The 27,694-nt window shown below is 39.6% G+C and overlaps 1 protein-coding gene across 4 annotated transcripts; it reads right to left on the bottom strand.

Annotated features, from left to right (window-relative positions):
* Nucleotides 1-1,039: 1,039 nt before the first annotated feature.
* LOC148410278 (ubiquitin carboxyl-terminal hydrolase 22) lies at nt 1,040-27,694 on the bottom strand. 4 transcript variants are annotated; one of them, XM_088437785.1, is made up of 14 exons: nt 27,141-27,693; nt 26,573-26,605; nt 14,646-14,778; nt 13,512-13,625; nt 12,428-12,529; nt 11,852-12,018; nt 9,646-9,805; nt 8,415-8,523; nt 6,735-6,893; nt 6,057-6,183; nt 5,527-5,618; nt 4,485-4,547; nt 2,654-2,821; nt 1,040-1,898 (listed from the first exon to the last, which is right to left on the bottom strand). In XM_088437785.1, exons 1-14 carry the CDS (start codon nt 27,258-27,260, stop codon nt 1,856-1,858), a joined length of 1,590 nt encoding a protein of 529 aa, XP_088293911.1. In that variant the 5' UTR covers nt 27,261-27,693; the 3' UTR covers nt 1,040-1,855. The 4 variants fall into 4 exon arrangements, with proteins under 4 accessions (XP_088293911.1, XP_088293912.1, XP_088293913.1 ...); XM_088437786.1 differs by having other exon boundaries at nt 2,654-2,803; XM_088437787.1 differs by lacking the exon at nt 26,573-26,605 and having other exon boundaries at nt 27,141-27,694.

Genomic DNA, 27,694 nt, shown 5'->3' with positions numbered 1-27,694 from the left:
ATCAAGACAACTTTTTTTCTTTCTCTTTACTGGATCTGTTTTTTTCATATTAAATATTAGTTTTGAAACATTTATTTTGGTGTAGTTGTTAAATGTTCCATTAGATTTATTTTTCTAAATTTAATTACAACGTATGTTTAGCGGAACGCTGCAGTCTTGGGGTATTCAGGTATTAAAAAAAAAAAGAAAGAAAGAAAGAAAGAAAGAGGCATAACCCCCAAATTGTTATATGTATGTACTGTGTATACTGACCTATGTTTGATGAAGGAAATTGTATGTTGAAAAAAAATGTAAATAAAGTTTTTTTTTGTTTAAATAAATACTTGATTCCAACAAATGATTGATTTTGGATTATGTATTCCTCTTCAAATAACGGCCACTAGGTGTCAGTATAAGCCCGCGTACTCTCATTTTCGATGCGCTCCATTACATTGAACAGTACAATTAATTTCGGACGTATTAGAAATACGCCCCTTAACTCTTCTGCACTATTTTCATCATTTTTGTGTCATTTTCTTCATAATCATTCTCAGGGCATTTTATCCAATGGATGGCACAGTCTTCGTAATGCAATAACTATGTGGTCCCGTCAATTTGAGCATAACCATTTTGTCGCCATCTAGGTGAAATTTCAGCCCCCTGGTTCTTCTTTCAATACTTTCCCTTTAAAGTGAAACGCTTTTGATGTAAAGATCAAAGAAGTGGACAAAACACTGCATTAAGGGTTAAGGGCAGAAGCCATCACACATCAGACTTGCATTATGCCCTGGCGGACGCCATTTATGTGAAGTGTGGCGTTTATTGCACCGCAGTGCGACACGCGCCTGCAAACGTAATGTTTCCATGGAGAAGTTATCGCCCGATGAGGACCGGGGATGCGCGCGAGGCAACCCGTTTTATAGGTCCTCATAGTACACAACATTAACCGCGATGGGATTCCAGTAAAGCTGTTATCATGGAAGACAGCAGTGTGGTCACATGACCATTAGGCCCGGTGCGGTCCACGGGCAGCGGGAAAAAGAAAAAAAAAGAAAAAGAAAAAGGTGAGCGTCCTTTTAATCAGCACCATCATCATCATATACCAACAATTCCACAAGAATGAAAGTAGCATATACGTCCAAAAACATTTCCAGTAACAGGAACAGCAAAGGACATATGACTCGTATCATGATTTTTTTTTTCTTTAAATGAAACAATAGTAAACAAAGAAAACGTGTCCATGAGTGCAAAAAAAAACAAAACAAAAAAACCCTGCCATTAAGCAGATTTGAAAACATTGGAGATGAGGGAGCACAGCGGCTGTCCAAAGGGTTTCCATGGTAACGCTGGCCTTAGCAACAGGCAAGCGTCTCTTCCCAGAAAAATTAAAGAAAATAAAAAATAGATCCATATGATATTATAGCCATAAAAATGCTCTTTCAAAGTTCTTAATACGTTGATTTTTTTCCTTTTTTTTTTTTTGCTTTTCCATGATGCATATTGGCGGCCTTCAGAGTTAAATGCTTGGTCAGATGAGACGAGAGCACCGGGGGTTTTTCTTTCTTTTTTTTTTTTTAAATGGGGTGTCAGAATACTGTACTAAGATGTGCCCAGAGATGTCTCCTCTTCATCTTCCTCCTCTTCATTCAGTTTTGTCAAGTAGATGCCAAGAAGTAGCTCAGTGCTTTTTTTTAACGTTTGCATGTCATACATTGTCTTTTTTTTACTGTCCTCCACATTCAGGGGAGCAGCCTATTTTTTTTTTTTTTTAATATAGTCAGTCAGGTAGTTCAGGTAGGCTTGTATGCGTGCGTGTGTGTGTATGTGCATTGCCAACTGTTCATGGTCAGTGGTGGTGGTGGGGGGGAGGGAGGGGCTACTCATACTCCAGGAACTGTTTATGGTAGAATAAGAGATACCTAAAAGAAGGAGTTGAAGACAGAAAATAAAGAAAAGTCGTCATTGTCAATGAGGAGAGGTTCTTATATGAACTTCCTGGGTAAATCAAGGTTGCATTTAAAAAAAAAAAAAAAAATATATATATATATATATATATATATATATATATATATATATATATATATATATATATATATGTAATTTTTTTTCCCCGATTTTGTTCATTGTTAGCCTAAAGGAGTGTCTAAAAACGGCTGGTACTAAAAGAGTTAAGTAATTAAGGAACAAATGTCCTTAGGTACTTAAGTAGCTGATAACTTTATGCACCTTAGTACTAAAGTACTTGATTACATTATGTACTAGGATTAGGGTTAGGGTTAGTAAGTTAGTAGTACGTAAGTAAGTGATGATGCAATCAATCTTGTTTCGCAACTAAGTACTACACTATGGTTAATACCGGTAATTAGGTAATTGTTTAATCATCTATTGTAATCAATTACTGCTGTAGGACTGAATTACTTAACACAATTGATCACTTCAGTACTTTATTTATTAAGTAACAGGCATTTTAGACTCCTTTAGACTTGCCAGACTCCTTTTCTGGCAAGTGGTGTAAATAGTTTAAGAACCAGTAGCTCTACAATAATAATTATTTAACAAGTTTACATGTCAAAAATGAGATGATTTTGGTCTTGAGCTCCTCACAGGCTGTACATTTTCTAAGGCGGCAGACGCTCTGCTAGTTAGAGTGCACATTTGCGTGTTGCCGTCTTACCCTTCGCTGTCAAGTACATCCTTAATGCTGGCCTTGGTGATGATGGCGTCGTCACATTTGAACCACTGGTCCTTGTGTTGGCGTATGAAGCTGGTGTAGTGGCCGCTCTCCAACGTGCCCTGGTGGTTGACCACCGCAAACAAGGAATACCTGGACATCAAAGGACAGCTTTTTTTTCTAAGTATGCGTCACATGTGAGCAAACGGCAGACGTCGACTTCTAATGGTGTCTCAATTACCGTGGTTACCTCAGTTTATAGACTGGATCATTTACGCCTGGGCGTTTAACGGGTAAACTGCTAAGTTCATTTCGACTCAGTTGCAAAGCAAAACAGCAGCACCTGCCAAAGCACGTAGAAATAGCTTGTGTGCGTGATCTCGGCTAGATGAGAGACGGGTAAAAAAGTGTAAGCATTATAATAGAAACTAACTTTGTGATTATTTCAGCTTTTTGTCAGACTGCTACCTCATGATGGGAAAATGAAGCAAATGCGATATATTTTGCGATATAATATGCAATATTTTTTTTACTCCTGTAGAAGGTGCTCCTGAATGAGAACTAAACATGAGTGCAGTGGAAATGTATGAACCAAGAGTGCCATCTGGAGGAGTCAAAAAAATATCCCAAGTGCTTCATGAGGCTTTGTTTATCCATCCCAACCAATACGGATGTACGAGGGGGTGAGTACTCAACTGTGAGTAGTCATTGATACTGATACTGCATACTGATAACTACCATTAGTGCTTTTGAAGGGCAAATCTACCCCCTCCCCAAATAAAAATAAAAAAAACAATGAGATAAACTTAAAGAAAGACCTACTTATTACATTTTTTAAATCTTATGAAATTATGGACACAATTCCACATTAATTTCTAACATTTAGTGAGTAATTGTTTACTTGCCATCACGAGTAATACCTTTTTAACTAAAGCCAGGTCTCAGCCTGATACGAAACATGGGATTGATACATTTAAGAGCTGTCAAAACAAATCAATTAATTGGCAGGTAATTGGTTGTCATATTAATTGACAACAATTTCTCCCACACTTCAAAAACATGCATGGCAGGTGTATTGAACATACTAAATTGTCCTTAGGTGTGCGTTAAAAGTCGTTCGTTTCTGTGTGGCCTGCAATTGGCTAGATAACAGTTCAGAGGGTCCCCGCCCCAAGTCAGCTGGGATAGGCTGACAGTAAGCCTGCCATCCTTGTGAGGATTAGCGGCTGTTTCACCTGAATCAGTTCAAATGTTCTGATTTCAGCCTGTCAGCAGTAATTATTCTTTGTAGTCTTTCATGGTTGCAGACAGGTTATCTTGTGTGTCTAATCAAAATAAGCCTTTTGCAAATATCTGCTTTTACTTTGGGAATTGGTTCATTGTTTTATTCCAAATTGAACAATACGAAACATAGAGTAATTTGAAAAAAATGCTAATGCAATCCACTTGAAAAAATGAGATGCAAATGAGATTGCATCGAATTTATTTCATGAAATGATCGAATTCTAAAAACAGCGTCGATAGTGACAGCACTAGTACTCACCCATCTTCAATTGCGCTATTGGAAATTGGTCTACCTCCCACTTAAAACTCATCATCCTAATGTAGCAAAATTATCGAAACGTATTTGTTACTCTACATCATTTTTTTTTTATCCAATGCTGCACTGCGATTTGATTTTAATCAGACATAAATGTCAACTCTTTCATTACCATTGACGGCTTAAAATGTCAAAAATAAAATTTGGATGGGTTGGCAGTGAAAACAAATGGTAAATGGGCTGCACTTATGGAGGTAATTTCAGGTGAAGGTCTGAACAGATGATTATACTTACTTATTATCGTTGTTTAACACGTCCAGCGTTTGTTGATACTGTCCATTCATTCTGCTCTCTTTGCTGCGGGACAGTGAGGACAGGAGGGATTAACACACACACCCCCCAAAAAAATAAAATAAAATAAAATTGCAGCAATGCTGCAAAACGTCCACGAAGTGGCGCCAGTGTCTCATCTCTGAGCTGCCTGTTTATTTATATATTTTTTTCCCTGTCACGTGTCTAAGAATAGATGAATGGACTGCTCCAGGCAGGGTGGGGCTGCACAACTGGTGTATGCTCCACTGACTTTCACACACCAAACCATTATTTTGGACAGGCATTCATTGTTATTTAAGAATATTTGTATTATGCAGATATAAAAATGTACCGTTGAGAATATCACTTTAAAAGATTAATATTGATGATTGACATTTACAAAACTAAAAATAATGTATATATTTTCGAAGAAATGTGTTCTGCTTACTCTGCACTCATTGTGCTAATGAATAATGCAAAAATGGGGGTAGGGGTACCCCTGGGGGCCTGTGTAGGTACTTCAGGGGTTTGTAAGATTTGAACTGGGTTTCTGCAGGTATCAGCAAATCTTATTTCATGCTTTATAATGCTATGACCAGAACAGCACGTTTTTTTTTTTAAAGCAAACTAATTAATATTAAATTAAGTGCTAGATACTGTGAAACTGTGTTTATAGTGACTGCCCTGCAAAATGTTGTCTGCCTTTAGTTGATTAAATTTTACATGAATGCGCTATGTCATTAGTAATGCAATTCTTCTGTAATAGATGAATAAAACATCCAAGTACAATTTATTTACTGATTTATTTTTGTAGTCACACATGGATGGCATAGCCCTCTGTTTTAAATCCTTGTTTTTCATCCAAAAATGCTATTGTGCTGATTAAGGAGTACTTGGCTGGAAAAAACAAAAACAAAAAACAAAAAAAAACATAAAAAAATCGCACGGGGGCACATCATTAAAAAACTTTTGAAAAGCACTTCCACATATAATTAGCCAGCCAACATGTAGTGTGTGCCCCCACCTGGATGCCATGAAGGGCGTCATGTCCAGTTCGAGAGGAAAAGAAACGTATGTAGTGATCTTCCGCCGCAGTTTGGCGGAGTGCTCGAACCGCTGGGGACGGCCGGAGAGAGAGGATGAGAGAGGAGGGAGATAAGTGGAAGGGGGTAGAAAAATGGCCACCAACCCCCCCGAAAAAAGAAAAAAAAAAACCATGCAGAATTGGTACCACATAGCTATTACACCACTGGATGTTACATGTGTTTGATTTGCTACAAAATAACACAACAACAAGGATTTATAAAAGAAAATAAAAAACGTCTTTTCGTTGGCCTGTTTTCTGAATTGCATTAATATATAATGAGTGTCCGAGTCTATGATAAATAAAATATGGCCGACAAGGGAGCGCCATGTCAGTGGTTAACGAAAAAACTATTCCTGGGCCACACAAATGGATCCAATTATAGAAGGGGCAAAAAGGTGGTCAGCGTTTTGGCCAAAGAGGCAATTGAATTGGTGCAAGGGTTGCGGAAAGTGAAAGTCCGGACTCACTTTGAGATGGAAACACGCTACAATGGGCAGCTTCTTCATCGTCAGCTGTTTGGTGGACTCCTGGTAACTATGGCAACCGCCACACTTGATTTTGGCACTGCTCCCTAAATGCTCGGGTCGTGTAAACCTGCGGAAAAGTCACGGAGAAGGGGCTTGGATATATTTTTTTCACACTCTCTCTCTTCATACTGCATTGCATTGCATTGCATGTCAGTACACCCAAAAGCCACTCAGCCTCGCCGGTGTTGCCAACGCCTCTATCACCACGGCAACCGGCCCTGTAGCTTTAATAGACTTTGCTGCAGCGACTAAGGGGGTGTGTGAAGAGCCGCAGCAGAGGGGAGGGGAAAGAAAAGTAAGAAGGCAAAGGAGAAGATGATGACGGTTGGAGAGGGTACGAGAAGGAGAAAAAAAAAGAATTAGGCAAGCAAATGAGATAAAGAAGAGAGGGGGAGAACGGAGAAGAAAATGGATGGGGGTGACATCCGCTCCGGCAATAACAGCATAGTCTCAAAATAGCGCTATTACATTGTGTTTTAACCAAATAGGGTTTCATGAAATGATAGCTCTGGTATGTGATCCATTTATTGAATGTATTATTCATTTTATGTTTCGATCTACAGGCACAGAAGTGGAATGCCTGAAAAAGCAAGATGAAGATGTTCACGTGAAGTCTACCTGCGAAGGCAATCTGTGAGCGTAGTGGCGCCCACCAGGTGGCTTTCCCCGTTGACCGTGCTGCCGTCACCTCCGGGACTGAGTGGCCAGAACGGTGTGGACGAGCCGGGCAGGTCCAAGCTGATGTCCCAGAAGGGATCTATCGTAGTTGAAACCCCACTGCGACGGTGGAAATAAGGGAGAGGGATGGACAGAAGGCACATTATTATTCGACAAGTGTTTTGTGTGCGAATGGTGCTTTGTTTCACATTCCACTCCCGATGAGAGGGTGATGACATGAGTGGTAATAATATGAGCACCCATATTTCTGTTTGAGCAAAAGAGTTTCACACAAAAAATGTTTATTTTTTTTTCTCTTTGTCTGTTCCATTTTTGAAAACGAAATGTTAAACTTTTTAACGTTTAACATTACACTCAAAAAACCTTTGAGTGTGGAGACATGTGTTGGGTGTGACATGTAACAAATTGATGTACATTGGAAATGACCTGAATCTCTTGCTGGGCCAGACACAATGATGACCAACTAATTTATATGGTTTAACCCACATACACACACACACAGACACACACACACACACACACACGCATGCACGCACACAAACAAACGACATCTTGGTGGTGCAGTTGTTACCACGTCCACCTCACACTTAAGGGACCAGAGTTCAATTCCAGCTGGCCTTCCTGTGTGGTATTTGCATGTTCTCCCCAAGCTCGCCTGGGTTCTCTAAGAGAACTCCGGTTTCCTCCCACACCAAAAACACGCATGGCAAACGAATTGGACACACTAAATTGTCCTTAGGTGTGAATTTGGTGTGTGATATGCACCAGCAAGCCTGCGTCCCTTGTGAGGATAAGCGGCAACACAGAAAATAAGTGGATATAGAGAGACAGTTGTAATGGGAAAATGAAGTTTCATGAAGCACCTGTGATATTTTTTACCCCAGTATATGGTGCTACTGGTTTGAAAATAAAAACTAGTGCAGTGAAACTGTATTAAACTTCCGCTGCACCAGTGCCGTACACATATATACATATATATACATATATACATATATATATATATATATATATATATATATATATATATATATATATATATATATATATATATATATATATATATATATATATGTGTGTGTGTGTGTGTGTGTGTGTGTGTATGGATGGATGGATAGACAGATAAACAGACAGACAGACAGAGATAGATAGATAGATAGATAGATAGATAGATAGATAGATAGATAGATAGATAGATAGATAGATAGATAGATAGATAGATAGATAGATAGATAGATAGATAGATAGATAGATAGATAGATAGATAGATAGATAGATAGATAGATAACTAATAAGTCAACAAGGATTTGAAACGGGCTCAATGGGCCTTTAGAGCACTAATGCTTTGCTAGCTACACAGCTCAGGTTGAACAGGGTGCGGCTTAGCTGGCTGGCGGAGGTGCTTTTGCAGTTCAGTGCAGCGTGCTGGTGTTAATGTGACAGAACAGCTCGGGGGGGCGACCAAGCTTGAGTAGCACTGCTGTCTAGACTACACCCCACCCCCTCCTTATCGTCCTCCCACCCACCACTACTTCCAACTCGATTGGCCCCATGCAAAGGGATTAGAGGTGACATGGAAATTAATGACTTTTGTTCGAGTGCTCTTATCTGCTTTGCACTTACTGGCAAACCTGACAGGTAACGTCCGACTGGAGCCCCCCAGTGAAGATTTGGTCGATGATGCAGTTACAGTGGTTCGGATTGCTGGCCTTCTTTCCGTTGTCGTTTTCTCCTACAGACCACAGCGAGGCGCAAGGTTGAAATAGAGAAAACGGACCCTTGAACACCTTCAAAGACCGCTCTCTCATCCTCATGGGCAGCCAATGAGGGCGAGCCTTTTTGCCTATTCAGCCCGCCGCCAGGGTAACCACTTGACATTCGTCACAATGTCGTTTCTATACGATATTGGCAGTCTCCTTCAGTATGCATGCTGGAGGGCGTGTATAGAAATAATAGCTAATGTATGCCTCAAAATAAAAGCATCGGAGAACAATGGGACCTTGGTGGTGGTGTAACATCTTCTGTCTTATTTTGGTAGCCATTAACGACAATGCGCATCCACATAAAACTTAACGAAATAAATGCGGACAAGATTTCGCAAAAGAGAAACTACAACACAATGCAGAAATAAGTTGCTTCATGTTCCAGTTTGTTTGTTCTTAGTTTGAAAAGAAAAAATGAAGCGCTATCATGGTAATAAAATTCATTTCGTTAAATGTGTTGCTATCTCCAGAAACCCAGATCCTTTCTGTAACAAACAAAAATGCCACAAGATGTCGCCAAAGCCCTAGCAGATAGGAAAGGAGACGTTTATGTCAGGGAATCATTATGTGATAAATAACTACATAGTAAATTGATTTAATGGAGTTCTACATTCCTGTATAGCTCATGAGCAATTGTTCAATTTGTCTTTTTTATGAGTTTGTGCAGGATGTGTGGAATTTGATGTGCTTTTTTTTAAAGTTCTGAACTGCAGAGGGAAATTAGCTTCTGTTGATGACAATTTTACACGATGGCTGAGATCCTCTTTCATAACCAGCCAGTGAAACACCTACTTGATGAATAAGCAGTAAAGGATTCAATAACACATTTATAGATTTGAAAATAAATATTGCGCCAGGTAAATGCCTGATGTCCTGATATGACTCTGAGGTGGCAATTTTGCCACTGTGTGAAATCCTCTTTACTTTACATTTAGTTAAAGCAGCGGTTCTCAAATAGAGATATGAGCAAATCTAAATGTTTAATGTTGTGATAGGAAGAGCACATCATACTTTTCAAATTTGGAACAAATTAAATGGAACATGAATCCACTTATTGCTAGATTGTGCTATAAATGATAACCGGGCTTTACTGATGCTGTCGCCTTTGCAGTGCCGGTGCAGAACATCCAGTGCGGCGATGAGGAACTCGTGGGCGTCCTGCTGTTCGTAGCCGGCGAGATGGCGTGCGTGCGTCCACACCAGGTGCAACAGCCGGAAGGGAATGTGAGGCGAACGGTGGCCCGAGTAGAACTGCGAGGAAGAAGGGAGACGTGATCGGGTCAATCATTCACGCTCACATTTGGACGGATTGCCGTCGAAGCTTGTTGCCATCTAGTTTGGCTAAGTTTGACTTGACTTTTGGCAGTTTTGACTTTGGGGATCCACTGTGCTGTATTTATGAAAGATGTGAACGAGCGTGGATTTTGTGTCACCGAGGCACGGTTCAATACTCAATCAGTGTCTGCTGCTCGCCCGGGGCGATGACGAGGGAGGTGAGCGATTACGGCTCAGCCGAGTGAGACGAGGCAGGGGAGTGCTCGTGTGTGTGCAAGCTGAGGAAGAGGAGGGAGCGATGACTCAAATCTTTCTAGCGCCACTTGCCATCTGTGAGGCTGTATATACAGTACAGTGAAAAAAAAAAGTGTGGGAGCGGAACAAGCATAGATTACGTAACCCGTCAGAGTTAGTGACTTATAAATGTAACTTTAGTGTTCATGAAATGGAATTGGCAAGAAAACAAAGTTGAAATACAACAAACATCTATATTGAGATTTTAAAAGATAGATAGATAGATAGATAGATAGATAGATAGATAGATAGATAGATAGATAGATAGATAGATAGATAGATAGATAGATAGATAGATAGATAGATAGATAGATAGATAGATAGATAGATAGATAGATAGATAGATAGATAGATAGATAGATAGATAGATAGATAGATAGATAGATAGATAGATAGATAGATAGATAGATAGATAGATAGATAGATAGATAGATAGATAGATAGATAGATAGATAGATAGATAGATAGATAGATAGATAGATAGATAGATAGATAGATAGATAGATAGATAGATAGATAGATAGATAGATAGATAGATAGATAGATAGATAGATAGATAGATAGATAGATAGATAGATAGATAGATAGATAGATAGATAGATAGATACTTTATTCATCCCCGTAGGGAAATTCACATTTCCAGCAGTATCCTCAAGTCGAGATATAAAATATGAGAAATAAAATACACAAGATACACATAAGTCCAGTACAGAAGTATACTTAAGGTGCTTGTTAACAGTGTAAAAAGAATAGTGTGAATCGTTGGAGTCTAGTGCAAGTATAATTAAGGTGCTTGCAAACAAATAAAAAAAAAGCAAACAGTGGATTGGTAAAGGCTATAATTTAACGCAACAAAGTTGAAATAACAAAAAGATTGTAACAAGATTTTATGAGAACAGTCAAAATATTCAATATGTAGTTGTGACTGTAATATTTTTTTCATAATATTTATATAACAAAGACGAAATACAGTGTTTCTTTGTTTGTTGCTGTTGTAAATGAAACCCATAAAGTAGCGATTGATTTTGTCATTTATTAGAATTTTGTTTTTGTTTTTTTTATATATATTTGACAGTTTTTTGTTTATTATGTTGTATGTTTTTGTTGATCTTTTTTATCATTTGTTATTAGTTTTTTTGTATGAACAATGGAAGAAAATTTGAAGGACTTTAAGGGTGCCTTAGAGACTGAAAAATATTTTCTTGAATAATGATCTCTCTACAACTAGAAAATTATTCTTCGTCTCTTGGTCACATTTTTTTAACCATTTAAATATCTATGTTACTATGAAAAATAGTAACAATGATATTATAATAATGGAAATAATAATAATAGATAGTCCGAAAAATACAGTATATTTTTTCATACCCTGCTTCAAAAATTGCAAATTATCTATAGGACAAAAAAATTTTGCTTTAGTTTTTTTTTGACAATTTTAAGTGATGTTTGTGTAACATTTTTTGCATTTACTTTTTATTGTGTTTAATCAAAAAAATATTGAAAGTATTTTTAATTTAATACATGTAAATTTTCATGTGACATTGTGCCTTAACAAGTAGTCAACGTTACCATTAGTGGGGGCTGGAACAAATTAATGGTATTTCCATTTACTTCGATGGGGAGAGATGATTCGAAATGCCGTCCTAGCGTTTTGTGTACAGAGCATAGTCACGCACGACATGAACTCTCAAGTCCCGGCATACATCGATCACTCACGGTTTGTCCTACCTCCTGAAAGAGCTGCGACATCTCGCACACCAGACAGGAGTTGGATTGCATCTCGCACTTGTGCCTGTCGGAGAGGAAGAAGTCCCGTAGCAGCGGAGTGTGCGTGAGGGCCTGCACGATGCAGTTCATGAAACACGTGTTGCCCAGATTTATTAACCCTCGTAAACCTGCGGGGACACAACAAGCAACGCACACAATTGAGCAGCAAATCCATCATGTGGCATTTATCTCCACGGCTGGGCTTGGAGGAACGGGCGCTGGTTTTTTAAGACTGTACAATACGGGTGGGGCGGGTCTACTCGCTGAACTGTGGGAAATCCTGGAGCAGAAGCCAAAGCCGTGAACGCATTCGCTTAGCGAGCTGCAGTCTTCTAGTCGCGGCCAACGAAGCAGGTGAGACACAGCGAGTTTTTGGGTTGAATCCAGCAGCGCGAGCATTGGGGTTTATTTTTGGGAAGAATGTGCTCAGCAAGGTTTTAAACGCTTTGGAGCACACTTGGTGCGCATGTAAACACAAAGGCCCAGTGGGGCCTCGTCTCAGTCTAGGCGGTGTCAGGACTTTCGAACACGGCCCACCTATTGTACAGTTCGTAGTGATTTTCCTCCGCTTTGGATTGTGTCGCAATAACTCCAGCTCTCGCTTGGTGGGCTCCCACGTCGTGTATTTCTCGCCGATGCCTGTCAAAAGACAAAAGTTTTGTCAAGAGCTGACAAGAAGCAAAATATTGAAGAAAAAAGTACATATTACATGACTGACGCTAAAATTCAAATGCAAATTTCAGCATTTTACAATTAAAAAAAAATCATTTCATAGAAACTGTATGAGCAAAGTTTGAAAAAAAGATAGTTGTAATAAAAAGTCAAAATATTCAAATGTAGCAAAAATTTTTCAAGGAAAACTAATTTTTATGATGATTAAGTAATGAAGTGGTATAGCCCTTAAAAAATGTTATGAGAACTGGATCCTTTTATGGCTCCAGAGTAGCCATAGTTTTAGGAAAACAATGTTGCGTTTTAGTATAATTAGTTGAAATTTAAGAATAAATACATTTTAAGTGATGTTGTAACTGGAATAAATATGATAGGAATGCTGTAAATATATGTGCAATTTTTGTGGGGAAAGGCATAATTTTATGATAAAGAAGACAAACTATTATCTAATTATGTAATGTTACACCCCAAAATACTTTTGTGAACTGAACCTTTGATGGGTCATAATAGCGATAGTTATATTCAAACAATGTTGACTTTTCATATAGTTAGTTATGAACATGAACATGAACGTGAATAAGATCATGATCACATCAAGAAAAAAATAAAAGTGTATATAAAAATGTTGTACAGTTTTTAAGATATGTTGAATTTTGTAGGAGTTTTGATGTTCATTCGTCAAATTTTAGACCTACAGTGCTTTTTTCAAATAATAAGTAATAAAACTTTCTGATCCACTTCACTGTTAGACCAAAAGTCACAAATTTGAAACGATCCCTTCCCGCCTATAGAGTCAGTACTCCTCCACTTTTTTCCTCCTCCTTTTTATTATCATCGAATGTGAATTCAGGCATCAAGCTGTTAAAGTTTGACCATGTTTTATGGATTTTTGTTTTTTCATTGTGTCCAAGCCAGAACTTGAGTAAACGACAAACCACCAGGGCTGTACCTTGTAATTTCCAGGCTTTTCTCTGTTCCTCTTTGGCAATCTGCTCCATATCTTTGTCGTATATGTAGTCTTGACACACAAAACAATATATCCCGCCGTATAATAAGTCTATAGCTGGAAGCAGGAGAAGGGGGAGAGAGAGAGATTGTGCCATAATTACAGCAGAGTCACAGACAACGGGCTTCACTCTTAGCCTAAATTTCCCACTCGGCCCAATCTTTTCCATGACATGCTCGCGCTCGACAATCGGCGCGGCGAGGACGGAATACAATTGGTGTCTCCTGTCGCCACCTGTGTTTGCAGCCATGGCCAGTCAGCCTCCTCCATTCTCAAACTCCGCAGCAAACAATACCTCTGGCTCTGTTGCCGTGACAACCTATTTTTAGTCGGCTGAGAGATCTTTACATTTTTGACGCTGCCCACGCTGGGAGATTGAGCTAATGCGCGATGTTGTGTTGTATGGGCGTTCCGGTGGAGGTCCTGCATGATCCGTGTATGCTTTTTGATTTTGAAAATGACCGGATATCGCACCGGCTCGCAAATCCAATTGCATTTTGAATATTTAATGATGCCCCGTCGCCAATGAAGTCGAGATGTGTAATGTAAAATGACAGCGCAGATTAAAACCCTGAGCTTGAGCTTCTCCAATCTAATGGTGGCTTCAACGCAGAGTTGGGCCAAGTCACCGACTCCATGATTGTGACGTGATGGGAACCAATTATCAACTACTGAACATCAGGGCCTCCACCAGCAAGTTTTCTTTCAAATCGATAGTTTTTTCAACAGTCCTGATGAGTACCTCATTCAGTACCATTGACGTCAAAAAGACCATTTTTACCGGTCTGACAATGAATACATTCAAATTCACTGAATACCGTTGACAGCTATAGATGGTAAAGATCCTTTTTTATTGGGGTGACAGTGAATACGTTAAAACTAATCTATCCGTATTCATTACCACAAACGGCTATAAAAGTCAAAGATGCATTTTTGCTGAGATGGCAGTGACTAAAGACCTTTCACAGCTATAGATTCCCAAATTCCATTTTGAATTGGGTGGCAGGGATTGAGTTAGCAATGACAAAACAAGCTTTTAATCAATCCACTCATAGATTTGTGTTTTTAAGTACTTACCGAGATTGTGCCTCTTGTTTTTGGCGTGCTCATGGATGTGTTTCTTGGTGAAGCAGCCGAAAAAAACGCAGTAAAGACAAGAGTGAAGTCTGTTCAGGTGCGCACCACACATGTGACAAATACAGGACTTGGCCTGGGGAAAAAGAGACAAGAAAGAAAGAGAAGATTTTGGTTAGGCGAAGGTGATGGGACAGTTCCCCCCCAAAAAAGAAAAAAATAAGCTGTAATAAAGTAAGCGAGTGCGGTGCAATGGACTGCCATGTCAATTTGAAGCTGTATTCTTTAGCATGTCGCTTGGCTGGGAACAGACAACTATTACCCCAGAGCAAACCCTGATGCAGCCCAGTGGCAACATATTTCCGCCTTCAACTTCCTAACACAGCGAGTTGTGATAGGATTTAATGCTTGGCAGGCACGGGTTGGATCGGCGGGGTCTGCAGTAGCTGCAGTGTGTGATCGCAGACTAAATACAAAACATAAGCCCTGATCTATGGATGTGAACTATAACAGTTAAACGGGGACCGTTGTGACAAACAACAAATGCGTGGTCGTGAATGACCATAGTGAAATCTCCTCGGCATTCTTCAATACAGTTTTATGGGGAAAAAAAAAAAAAGTCACTCTCAATGCTCCATTTTGCATGCGTCCTTGCATCCGCGATGCATAACTTGTGCCCGGGGGCGCATAATTTCGAATCAACTTGTGTCCCTTGGACATATCGGGGTTTTTTTGTTTGTTTTTTGTTTTAATATAAATCATTGCCCATCTACTCCTTTATTGAACAAAACTTAACAACTTAAAAACATTACTAACAACTTCATCCACCATTTTTCATAAAACGACGATCGTTTTGAGAACACCACACTAAGCTTGTCTGAGTTGACAGATACAGCGTCTGAATCAAGGGTGTCGAACTGTTCTGGCCTGTAAATTACTTTAATCCGGACCGCGAGATGATTTGTGAAGTATAAAAATGAGCTGAATGTTTTGATAAATAAATAATTTGAAAAGGTTTTATAATCAATCGTCATTTTAATATTTTATGATTACGGTAAGTCACATTATACTTGTTTAAGACAATATTTAAAAAAAAAAGTTGTTGTTTTAAAGTTACATAAATGTATGCCATGTTGCCATGTTTATTGGAATTGATTTTCCTCAATGCGCCCACAATCTTACACCAGTTTGACAACCCTGATTTGGATGGTGCAGTAGTTCTCAAATGGTCTACCTTCAAGAGGAAAAACATGTTTCCCTATCATCATTGTGAGCCAAATAGTTAAACCTTTCACATTTATTTCATAGAAAATTGCACAGTGGACTTGTCTGCCTTGACAAAGATTCTGTGATCTGTCCCCTCCTTTCTAAAAATGCCTTCTTAAAAGTGTCTTCAGGCCTAAAGCAAAGTCAACTCAGCAATTTGTTTTGTGTCACCGACAAACTAAAAACAAACTAACACTCAAAAGTAAAAAGCGGACTTTTCCACCAAAATGGACCGTTATATCGATGGTTGTGATATGAAGAAAATGATGATGGGACGCTACATGTAAGTTCACTCTATTTAAAAAACATTTTATTGTGACATTTGTTAATATCTGATGTTGATTTTTGCCTTTTTACCTTGGACATTCTTTGTCGTTTTTACTGCGTACGTTTTGGGACTACATACATTACATACAAACCCATAGTTTTTTAGTATTGCGAGTCCCTGGGACTCAACAGTTTTCAGAGGTAAAATGAGCACTGCACTCTTTAGAAGTAGTTTACTGTATGTTACTTAAACATGTGTTTGGTTTTTTAACCTTACTTTTTAACCCAACTATTACTGGAACGTTACGACTATTATCTTGTGATAGTCATTAATATATGATGGATTTTTTTAAGGACTATAAGAACTGAAGATGGAGCAATAAAAATGTTTGCCCCTTATTGAGATCTCGAGCAAACACACAAAATTGGAGCAAAAAATAAAAAATAAAATAAAATGCTGTGTGCTTGCTCTCGCAGTGATGCCAAGGCTCTATCTGCATGATGATGCCTGTAAAACAGATTCCATAAATATGTTTCCGCAAATGTGAAGTAAACAAAGGGCTATTATGCCAAATCTGGGGCATCGACTTGATCGCACTGTAAGACCTCCAGGTGCGTTCCCGCTTGAGGAAGAAAAGTCTGAATAATAACAGCAGCTATGGAGGAAGAAGGGAGGGGTGGGGGTGGGGGGGGGGGGGGGGGGGGGTTCTGAGTATGGCAGCAGACTTTTACAAGGTTTCAGTTTCTGGTGTGCTGTGTGAAAGAAACTAGATCATAACACAGACGCACACTCCCACGCACCACAGAAAAAGCTAATGGCAACCAACTCGACAACCCCGCACTATTGTCTGCGTTTCGCAATCATTTGACAGCAGAATGCAATACGGTATGGGGTGATGCCATTTCCAACTTAAACTCATTCAGTACCATGCCTAATTTTAGACTTTTCTCAAGGTCAACACAGAAAAATGAAAAAAATTCATAAATGGATACCTGGTATTGAATTTCTGGACCCCCCCCCCCCCCCCCCCCCCCCCCCAAAAAAAAAAAAAAAACAGGAACGTATAAACACCTTTTGGGGAGTGAATGAGTTAATGGTTATTGTTGCACTCCCTTCTTTCTGGAGGACGTCCTTGCAAGGAACACCACAAAAAGAAAACATTGAAACCCAAAAACGATGGCAAGGATGGAGACTCTTCAATTCAAATATCAATTCCCACTCGTCATACAATGCAATTCAAACACAAACCGTGCACAGAGTACAAGCAAACGTTTTGGAGTTTATACACTGTATGTGCAATGTCATTGCCTTGAATTGCATTAAGAATTACATAGAAATGTTTGAAACAAAAAATACCCATGCGTTGGAGTGGCTCATCTGTGCAAGTGGGCGGACTGGAAATTGGAAATTCTGCACAAGTAGGTGGGTGTGTAAAAGAACAGTCCCGTGTATATCTATAGTGCTAGTGGACAGAGGGTACAGTATGTACTATCCAATATTTTCGGTGTTCACATTTTAGTATTTCAATGCTTGCTTGTTACGTGAATCTCATATTTCAGTTGGCGAGTTGTTTGAGGCTTTGTGGGCTCAATGTGATGACACTGCGGTAGAGGGGATATTATGGGTAGCAGACACTAAGCTCTGTTTTTTTTTTGTTTTTTTTTTATTGAAATGGTCCAGTTAGCCAACCGGTTGTGACTGGTTTTTGAAATGAAGGGGTAGCACTGAAGCTGACATGTAAGGCCTTTTGATGTAAGAAAATTCTCTCGATAAACCTAAGCGGGTTTGGCTCCATTTGGTCCAGTTCTGTTTGTGAGTTTTGTTTCTATTGGGGAAATGCGTGGGCTGGAAGGCAATATCTGCTTCACCCATGTTAAGAGCATGACATGCTGTCTTCCTAAGCACTTTCGATGCTCAACAGCAATGACAGGCAATCATTTCATGCTCCCGGTTCCCCGCTCGGCTTGATTTAGTCTCCCGCTTCACAAGCGATGTAACTCCTCAATATCGTCAGCCATGAGTCGCACCCCACCCCAGGCTTTTAATGTTCTATTAGAGAAGCTATTGATCAGCCGGTGGCTCAAATGACTGGAACAACTGTCAGACAGGTAGGTAGCAGAGGCTCATGTTTGCAACCTGATGGACCGCATCTTCCATCTGGAGCACGCTCTTTGAGGCGCTCTTTGGCTGATGTCCAAAGCCATGACGACATTACAGTGAAAAAAAAAAAACCCTTCTGGCTGATTGAATAGCAGATGTATGCTGGTAATTACCTGGATGAATAGCTCGTACCAAGGATCAAGCAAGCTGCATGCCACCCGTCTAAACCTCGCATCTCATGGATCAATTTCCATATTTTCCTAAAAGCATTCATATTTGCAATGAGAGCCGGCTAGAGGAGCTAGGATGGCAACAACTATAAAGAGGTGGACAAAGGTCTGGCTCAACAGCACACTTCTGCCGCAAAGAACAGACTGGGGAGGGGAGGATAAAGTCAATATAGCGCAGACCACAGATATATGAGAGCAGTGAGTAACAGCGTGTTTAGCTGCCACTTTATTCTCAGCATATACAGCATCTGCACATACTGAAATTTACTGTATGAAAATTAAAACAAAACCCCCAAAATAGTATCTGTAATGAGATGCTTATAAAGTACGTTTTAAAGCGTATGAGAACACATTTTTACAACTCTTATTATCCATCAACTTATCCATTAGCCAAAAGCACCTATCCCACTGAGGGGTAAACGTTGACGAGTGTCGGCAAGTGGGTTCGCCGTACGGTCACCGGCCTGTCGCAAGAATATTTTGAAGATGTTCGAATTTCTGCTATGCCCCGCGAACGGGCGGCACTGAAGCAACCAAGACAAGAACAAATAAGCCGCAATGCTCCCGACCGTCACGTTTGCCCCTCAGTGGGATAGAACCTTAACCGCTTATGCTCACGGGGGTCACAGGTATGCGACAGAGTATCTCATGAGTTATCAATTATGTGAAAAAAATTGCTCCCCTTTGGGCAAACAGCATGAGCAAACCAAACATGACGTCATTGAGCCACATTTGTGCATTGCGTATGATAAGAGTGCTATTTTAGCTTTGCGCCTCATTGATTTAAATGTTTGAGTCATTTGGATTATTAACTTAAGAGTCTGGAGATGAGTTTACTCCTAGGCACAATGACGCCACACATGTACTGTATATACAGGTTAAAATGTCGCAGCCAGACCTGTGAGTAGATAGACTGTCTTTGTCATAGAATGCAGTGTTTTCATGTCTTTTCCAAGGCATTTTCATAGGGAATTTATCAAGGTAATTATATTTGTACTTGTACTCTTTCTTTAAAAAGCTCTTCTGTCATATAAAGCCACATGCGAGATTAGAGAGCCATTCTCTACGCTCTTATGCTTTGATAATTCATTTTAAAAAAATCCCCATTGTGGGATAAATAAGTTACCTTATTTGAAAAAAATCAAACAGTACATGGTCAGAAGGCACTTCATTCAGACAACAACAAAGAAAGCGGTCAAACCACCTCATAAAGACCAAAAGAGCCTCACCGTACAAGAGAACGATATAATTATAATGCAATTCAGGCTGACTAACTCAGCAGAAAACAAGATCCCCCAAAATCCACAACCAAGTATACAAGAAAGACAGACGAGGCAGGCAGATGTGCTAAGTTTGTAACACAGACGGACCAGCTGAGCATGACAAAAGGTTGCAAAATAGATTAGCATCACTGCAAACGGACACCAGCAATGATTCTTTAGTAATACAGTGCTGGCATCTTTTCTCAAACTCACAACGCATCCCCTTTCCAGATGGGTTTATCTCTCTAAATTTTAGGAGGTTAATTAACCATCTGATACCTGATGGAGGTGTCAAAACATAAAAACTGAGTGGATGACCACGCCTCCTGATCATTGGCTCCATGACGCCCATTCCAACATCCAAACTCCTTACTCTGAGAATTTTCTTTCGAGTTCCCCAGAATCTCCTACCTGATAGTCACGTATAAACTAGAAGACGACCTTACAAGATGACCAAACTGCAGCTTTTTAATTGTCAAAGCAATGAAAGAGTGGTCATGTCATTGAGATTAGAGATCCAAACACTAACCCTAACCCTAATTCTAACTACTGTGTAAAAGAAATCCAAACGGTAATGAATGATTAACGTATGACAGAATTTAAACAGGTATAATCTAGATCAGCATACTATTATCATTATATAAGGTTATACTTTAACATATATTTCGGACTATAAGACGCACCGGGTTATAAGGCACATTACTGCAAATTGTGGGAAACGAACCAGGACAGCACTGAGTCAAATTTTAATAAGAATTTGACATCCAGATATAAGGCATTTTGAGAAACTTAAAGGATTTGAGGTGTTCCTCATAGTCTTGAGAAATGAAGTACAAGACCGACAGATTCTTCAGTCGCTTCGATTAAATTCCTTCAAGGTATGAAGAAAATGATACCAATAAAATTGCAAAACACTTTCTAGGGTCAAATTGAGAACCGAACAAATTCATTAATTTGTTGACTGTTTAGCCAATCAATCCTTCTAATTCCTATTAAATAATTCTTACATTTTGTATTTTTCACAAGGATAAACCCCCATTTTCAGAGAAAAGATGGCAGCTGGGTTCCCAGATTTTAACAAAAGACAATAATTGAATGTCCACGCGTGGGGAGATTGATTGCCTCTTGGGTTTTTGGTCTTGGCCGAACTCTGGAGAGTGATGGACAGGTCATTAGCCAGATGGCGGTACAAAAGAAAAGCGTGTTGGCTGACTTGGGCCACAAGCAGCGCGCATGCTCGGAGAGCCACCTCTGTGGTGTCTGCCGGCCCGTCAAATGAGGAGTAGCAGCTGGAGGAGAGGCAAGGAAGAAATGTGGACCAGTGGGAGGGAGAGGTGAAGGAGAGAATCAATCAAAGGGCTCTTGTCTGAGAGGCAGAGGAGGTTACACTGCGAGCTCCTTGAAATTCTTCTTTTATTTGCTCAAGGGTTTTTAAATATGATTGGCAAGAACCGGTACTGACCTTGTACATTTATCGTATGATATGAAACGTGCCAATAAATAAATTATTGTCTTCATACTATATTACTAAAGACTTTAACCAAATATTACTTCTATGTGGCATACATGCCAAGGTCTAATTGGTCCCTGTTAAAGCACAAGGAGCGCAGATTTAATAGATTCTGCTTAAAATTGACATTTTCATTGTTAATATGTTTAGGAATAAGGTACATTTATGTCACTTCTAGGAAGCTGTCAATGATAGTTTGAAGGCATCACAGGTATAGTTACCCCATCCACCGCTAAGGTTACCAGATGTGACATGTTGGCCCAAAAGCAGGCTACGCCATAGAGATTGTGCACAACCTCCATGTGCTATACAAACCACTCAATGGCGAGCGATGCTTTTGAATTAGAGGAAGCAATTTTGACACACATAAGCCAACAGAAGCCTCAAACCTTTACCAACATACTAACATATGCTCGTACCAGACTGGAAACTAATGCTTCAGTTGAGAAGGGCAGAATTTTTATTTCAGGTTTTACTTGATTCTAAAGCAGTAAATGAGGAAGTGTGGACGAACAATAAATGCAATGTGGTAACCTGAAGTCACAAATGTATTATGATGATGGGTAGAATGGGCTGAACTGCCATCTGCATCTCATCGTTCTCCACAGTGAAAAGTTAAAGGGACAGTGCATAAAATGTAGATTTAGACATTCATTACAGACAGCAGGAGGTGCCGCAGGTGCTGCATTTATCATTGTCCGTAGCGATAACAAACATGGCCGCCTCCGGAAAAGTGCCACCCCCAATTGTCATATCATTTAATGACAACGAGACCTATGCTTATACAGTGGACCCCCGGTCTACGACATTCCTGCCTTACGTTGTTTTCAGCTTACGACGTGGATTGTGACTTTTTTCGTCCCCTCTATATGGTATTTTTCCCGCTTTACGACAAAAACAACTGTCATGAACCTAGGGGTTGGCTGTATTTGTGTTGTTTTGTCTCCATCTTTTTAGGTAATTACTCGTATTTTCTGGTCCTGTCAAACTGCCTGCTCTGCATTGCGTCACTCAGTCTGCTATTGGTCTGTGTCACGATTCCCTAAGATACTGGTCTGCTATTGGTCGGCATCACGGTCAAAATGGCGGCATGCTACAGACTGGATGTCGTCTGACTCCTTAAAATAACTTATTTATTCTGCAATTTATTGCTTAATTCAAACTTGAATTGGTCATCTGTTCCAAGATTGCTAGTGATATTAAAGAGAGAAGTAAGAAGATGATTTGTATAGAACAAAGCTGGAGATAATCAAGAAATACGAAGAAAGCTAAGCTAGCCTAGCCTAAGCTACCCTTACTCGGGAATATGGCCATTACAAGCTCGTCACATAAAGGTGAATAAATCCTTTCTATATTTTTTATTCATGATGTTATTTAATAGTATACATGTATATTATATATACGTAGCACTTACTATACTATTTTGATCCCAATTTTAAATATGTAGATAACAATGTTGATGTTTTTACCTGGGGTTTTACACACATAAGCAAATCAACATAGGTTTGGATTGTGAATTCGCATTACGATCCCAACCACGAAACTGATAAGTCTCGTGAACCGGGGGCCCACTGTATTTAAAACATACTGTTGGTCATTGAGAACACATTCATTTGAAAGTTTTTGAGATTCACAATTATTTCATTCATTCCTTTTTAATGAAAAACTGTCTAAATCTTACACATTGTCCTTTTAAGGGAGAGCTGCAGTCATTAAAATTAGGTCGATTCCCAGCAACATGATGAACATTAGAGGACCGGTTTTTTTCTTCTTCTTCTAATCATCTATTCATGAAAAATGGTGAAAATGGAGCATTCTTACAGCTTCAAGTCTTTTGATGTAATTGACAAATTCTCAGCAAGAAAGATATGCCGGTGTGTTGCCTCAGTGGATGGCCATTTGCTTTCAAAAGCTCAACAGATTTCTTCCTGATGGAATCCTTTCTTCTACAGTTCTCTGTGGATCGTATATGGGAGCACACGCACAATAAATAACCATGACCTTGTGAATATTCATGCAAACGCTCCACCGGCATCCCCATTCACAATATCGATATAAATTATTAATAGGACTGGTGTAATGGAGCAGGCCAAATGAAGGACTCACTTGTTCAGAAAAAAAGAAAAAAAACTGCAGATTTGCAGACCATAAACCGCAAACACGAAAGGTATAATAAGGCAGGCAATGAGGTCTTGGATTTTTCTTGGTAGGTCATCCGCATCTCAAGCACGGAACGGCGTGAATGCGGTCCCAAGGTGATAGCCGTGTATGGAAATATGAAAAACCTACAGAGGGCCACAGTCCAATCTGGCATTTGTTCTACCATTCCTTACTACCCCACGGGAGTTTACAATTGTTCAGGCGGAGCAGGTGACAGCTCTGCTAGCCATTTTTCAACATGGCCAGGGAAACAATTTGAGCTTGCCAACGGAAAAGGGGATGAGAAAAATCCCCCCCCCCAAAAAAAAAACAAAGTCAAGAAAAGAGAGAAAGGTGCGTGTGTGTGTGTGTGGGGGGGGGGGGGGGGGGGTTGCAAAAGTCAAGATCAGGATAAAGGCAAAAAATATATATGTTGTCTTTTGAATGACTGACACAGACATCAACAGTCAACAAGGTGAAGAATAACTGCAGTGCCAGTTGCCATGGCTGTCAAGGAGAATAATTATGTAGTGTAGGAAGCAATACAATGGACTACAAAAACATATAGGTTCCATAGCAGAGGAAAAGAATTTGACCGTGTCACTTCCAATTGGCCTCACCAAACATTTCATTAGGTACACCTGCACAATCTAAAAAAACATTTCTTACTGCCCGTCAAAGCTGATTTTAGCTAGGATGATCTTTTTTGATCTCGTAGGAAAACTTGACACGTGAATTTTCCAATTTAAGAAACCATATTAGAGGCGGGACGGTAAATAGGTGAAAGAAAAAAGCTTCTCGGTGTCTTCAAAACAACAGCGTAAAACTGCATGGGCTTCAGATATTGTGTTCTTCACGGGCGGTGGTTCTAAAATAGGAGTATTTGAAGGCCCTTCCAGGAATAAATAAAATTTTAACAGGGTTTCTTCAGGCATCAGGACATCAAATTTGGTGTTTTTTTGTTTTTTACGCCATGATAGTACATTTTTCATTTTAGATTAAGAGTGAATAAATTGGAACATGATGAAACTAGGTGCTAAATTGTGTTTTTGTGACATACGTAAAATGATGTCTGCCTTTATTTTATATTTTAATTTTATGATGCGCAGTGCAAATTTCTGGCAGACGGAGCCAGAAATAAAACAGAGGGTGATGGACAATTTTTAGCATCTACTGGAGTTGCTGCAAAAAATACACCTACAGATACCACTAAAAATTTAGTTCCAAAATTGATTAAATCTGAAATGGCACAGTTAATGTTTTTTTTTCCTTCATTAAAAAAGGCTTTGCATTAGGTAAGGGGTAATCGGTTGAAAAAAAAAATCATCTCACAGGATGTACATCATTGAAAATAAAAATGAGACCCACTGTTCTAAAATACCATAATGCTACAAAAATCAAAAAGTTAAAAAAAAATTCAAGGTCAATTTTGCCAATTACCCCATCAATTAATTAATTGCATTTTGATTTCACAAGGTAAACAACATGTTAACGTGTGTTTTACATATTTATTTCCATTTGCGGATGAAAACTTCAAGTTCTAGTGTATTATCTGTGACTTTGGGTTTGTATGGTTTCAAAAGGCAGTGTCTGGCACATAGAGACAAAAACAATATTTACATGAAATCTGTAAAGTCTTCATCGCACATTTTTGGAATTTGGGCGTTAGCCCAAGCACACAGAGAAAACACACAGGAGCACGGGGGAGACATGCAGACTCCAGACAGGAGAGGTAGAGCTGGGAGTCAAACCCAGAACCTTAGAATTGGGAGACAAGGGTGCTTACCAGTTGCTACTAGGCCACCGTGCTACCCATTGTGGAAAAAAGAGCAAACAACACTGAAATACTAAAAGACAAACTAAACACACTGAATGTATTAGCTTTGATCACCTTGGCTATGGTAGAAATTTGGATACAGTTTTTGGACAGTGTGAAGGAACACTGTGGCAGCTGAGTATTGGAAGAAAGTGGTTCTCATATCTGGGTACATGAGATTTAAACAGAGTTTCTGCGGGTGATATAAGGCTAGTTTATGCTGTGACAGAAAAAGGACCTTTTCAAATGAAGAGCAAATAAATTGGATCATGACACAACTTAATGCTAAATTGGGTTATAGTTACTCCTTTCCAAAACATTGTATGCTGTTATTTTGTTACTCTTTAAATTGCTTAGAAGAGAAATAAATGAAACAAATAATGCTACATAAACTATCTTCGGGAGTTGCTGAACAAAATATGCCAAGAGATATCACTCCAAAGTTCAACAAATCAGATGGCAAAAGACTCTATTTAAAGACTTTTTTTTTTCTTTTCAAAAATTGCTTTATGCTGGTTAAGGTCGTCGTTCTCGATATAATTTCAGTGCACCTATGATTAACCTGAGCAAAGCAATTTTGGTGAAAAAAAAGTTTTAATATAGAATTCTGTGCCATCTGTGTCTAATTTAATGAACTTTGGAAATATATTTGTAGTGTAGAGCCAGGGGGGGCTCCTCCCACCTATGGTCTCTTCTCAAGGTTTTTTGTTTTTCCCAGATGGGGTTTTTGAGTTTTTCCTTCCTCTTCTGAGTTTTGTTCAAGGGAATGCCGTTGTGTATTTGTAATGTTCTGTATAATCCTACATATGTTTTGTTTTTTACCTGTGATGATTCGGGGCTATACAAACAAACTTCTGCAAATGTATTCTATTCAGGAAAGCCTGAATAATAGATTATTTTTTCATAAGCAGTTTTATGTTTGTCTCATCTGTCAAAAAGATTGTATCAGTAATGTGAGCAATTTGCTTCATGTTCAATTCAATTTGCACTTAATTTGAAAAGAAAAACATCATGTTACTGACACGTTAATAAAAAGTATTACATTATATTTTCTGATACCTGCAGAAACCCTGAAAATCATAGTCCGTGAAGTACCCTCAATTGAGGGCCACAGGGTTAGGTGTTACATGTCTGAGAAAACTATTCTCAGTTCGACAAATATGTGATAAATGTCATGTTAGCTTTACGATAACTACACAAGGGAAATGACCCACAGGCAGGTAGTAATGAGAGAACAAGCAAGGTAACTCCTGATAATTTAAATTACCACAAGCGGAAGGAAGAGGAGGAGAGTGGGGCAAAAGATGAGTTTGGAAGATGAGGATAAGCATCAACTCACCATCTCTGTCCATCCCGCATCCCCCTGAAGCACCTATTTTATCACAACAAAATACAAACGTGTGACACTTACAAGGCTGCACAGCAAAACTTGATACAGATAAAACTGGCACAACAAACTGAGTTGGCTAAACGGGGGCGGGAGGGGGGGGGGGGGGGGGTGTCAAGTAAGTGGCCAGCTGGGGCACATGTTGTGAACGTTGCAGCATTGTCTCATTTGCATGCGCGAGCATCACACAATGGGGCGTATTTGATATGGAAATGTTTCCCCCCCTCCTACTCACCTCAACTCCCCTAACTGACTAGCTGACCTCAACAACACTGAATAACAGTCAGTATGAATGAAAAGTGTGTTTTGGAAGCGCTTGCTAACTTGGCCACTACAAGCAATGTTGTTGTTGTTTTGTTTTTTGTTTTTTTGTTTTTTACGGCATGGTGCATCATTTTCTACACATGCAGAGCAGAGTACCCCCCCCCCCCCCCCACACCCTTTTGTGTCACGTTTACTTCACAGTGCATTGCAGAACAGGGTAGCGCAGGCAAACGTTATTTCATTTGTTGTTGTTTACCTTTCGTCTCCTGGTTTCAGCAGTGCTACTCCAAACAAAGCATTGGTATATGACGCGGAGGTTTTGCTTCCAGTTGTCCACCTTATAACCGTTCACATGGGAGCACCCGGCCGGACTCATGACAGACCAAACATTCGTGTTAGGGTTCGCAGGGTGACAGCGTCAAAAAAAAAAAAAAGTCTCTGTGATGATCGGCTTTGGCTAGCCAGCTAGCTTTAGCTGCCCCCCACCCCCCTCGCCTCCTCCAACTATCTGTCCAGAAATGGTTTCCGCTTGGAAACGGGACAAGCGATGTAGTATCCAAAAACGCTCTCCTCTGGCATCTGACAAGCGCCGTCTCGCACGTTAGCACCCTGGAAACATTGTTGCCGAGCCTGCTCGGAGTCCCCTGGTCGTTTGTTACCGCTGTGTTGACAACTTGTTTAATTTTCCATGTGCGTTTTTAGCCAGCGACACTTGCACTCTGACGATTACTTAGCTTTCTTTCTCCACTTTAGCCTTGGCTGCTAACGCTTCAACTACTGCTTCACAATGCCCCGGCCAGCGTGCGTCCT

Source organism: Hippichthys cyanospilos, chromosome 16 (genome assembly GCF_059441005.1).
Source record: "Hippichthys cyanospilos isolate Australia breed blue-spotted pipefish chromosome 16, RoL_Hcya_1.0, whole genome shotgun sequence".
NCBI classification, from domain to species: domain Eukaryota; kingdom Metazoa; phylum Chordata; class Actinopteri; order Syngnathiformes; family Syngnathidae; genus Hippichthys; species Hippichthys cyanospilos.
The sequence above is the reverse complement of the archived record's forward strand: the minus strand, read 5'-3'. Positions and strand labels throughout refer to the sequence as shown.

Coding starts and splice junctions, on each gene's coding strand:
- LOC148410278 (XM_088437785.1), bottom strand. CDS start 27,260: ATGAGTCCGGCCGGGTGCTCCCATGTGAACGGTTATAAGGTGGACAAC. Junction 26,606..27,140: donor CTGAAACCAGGAGACGAAAG/GTAAACAACAAC, acceptor GTGATAAAATAG/GTGCTTCAGGGGGATGCGGG. Junction 8,524..9,645: donor CTGCAAAGGCGACAGCATCA/GTAAAGCCCGGT, acceptor TGTGGTCTGTAG/GAGAAAACGACAACGGAAAG.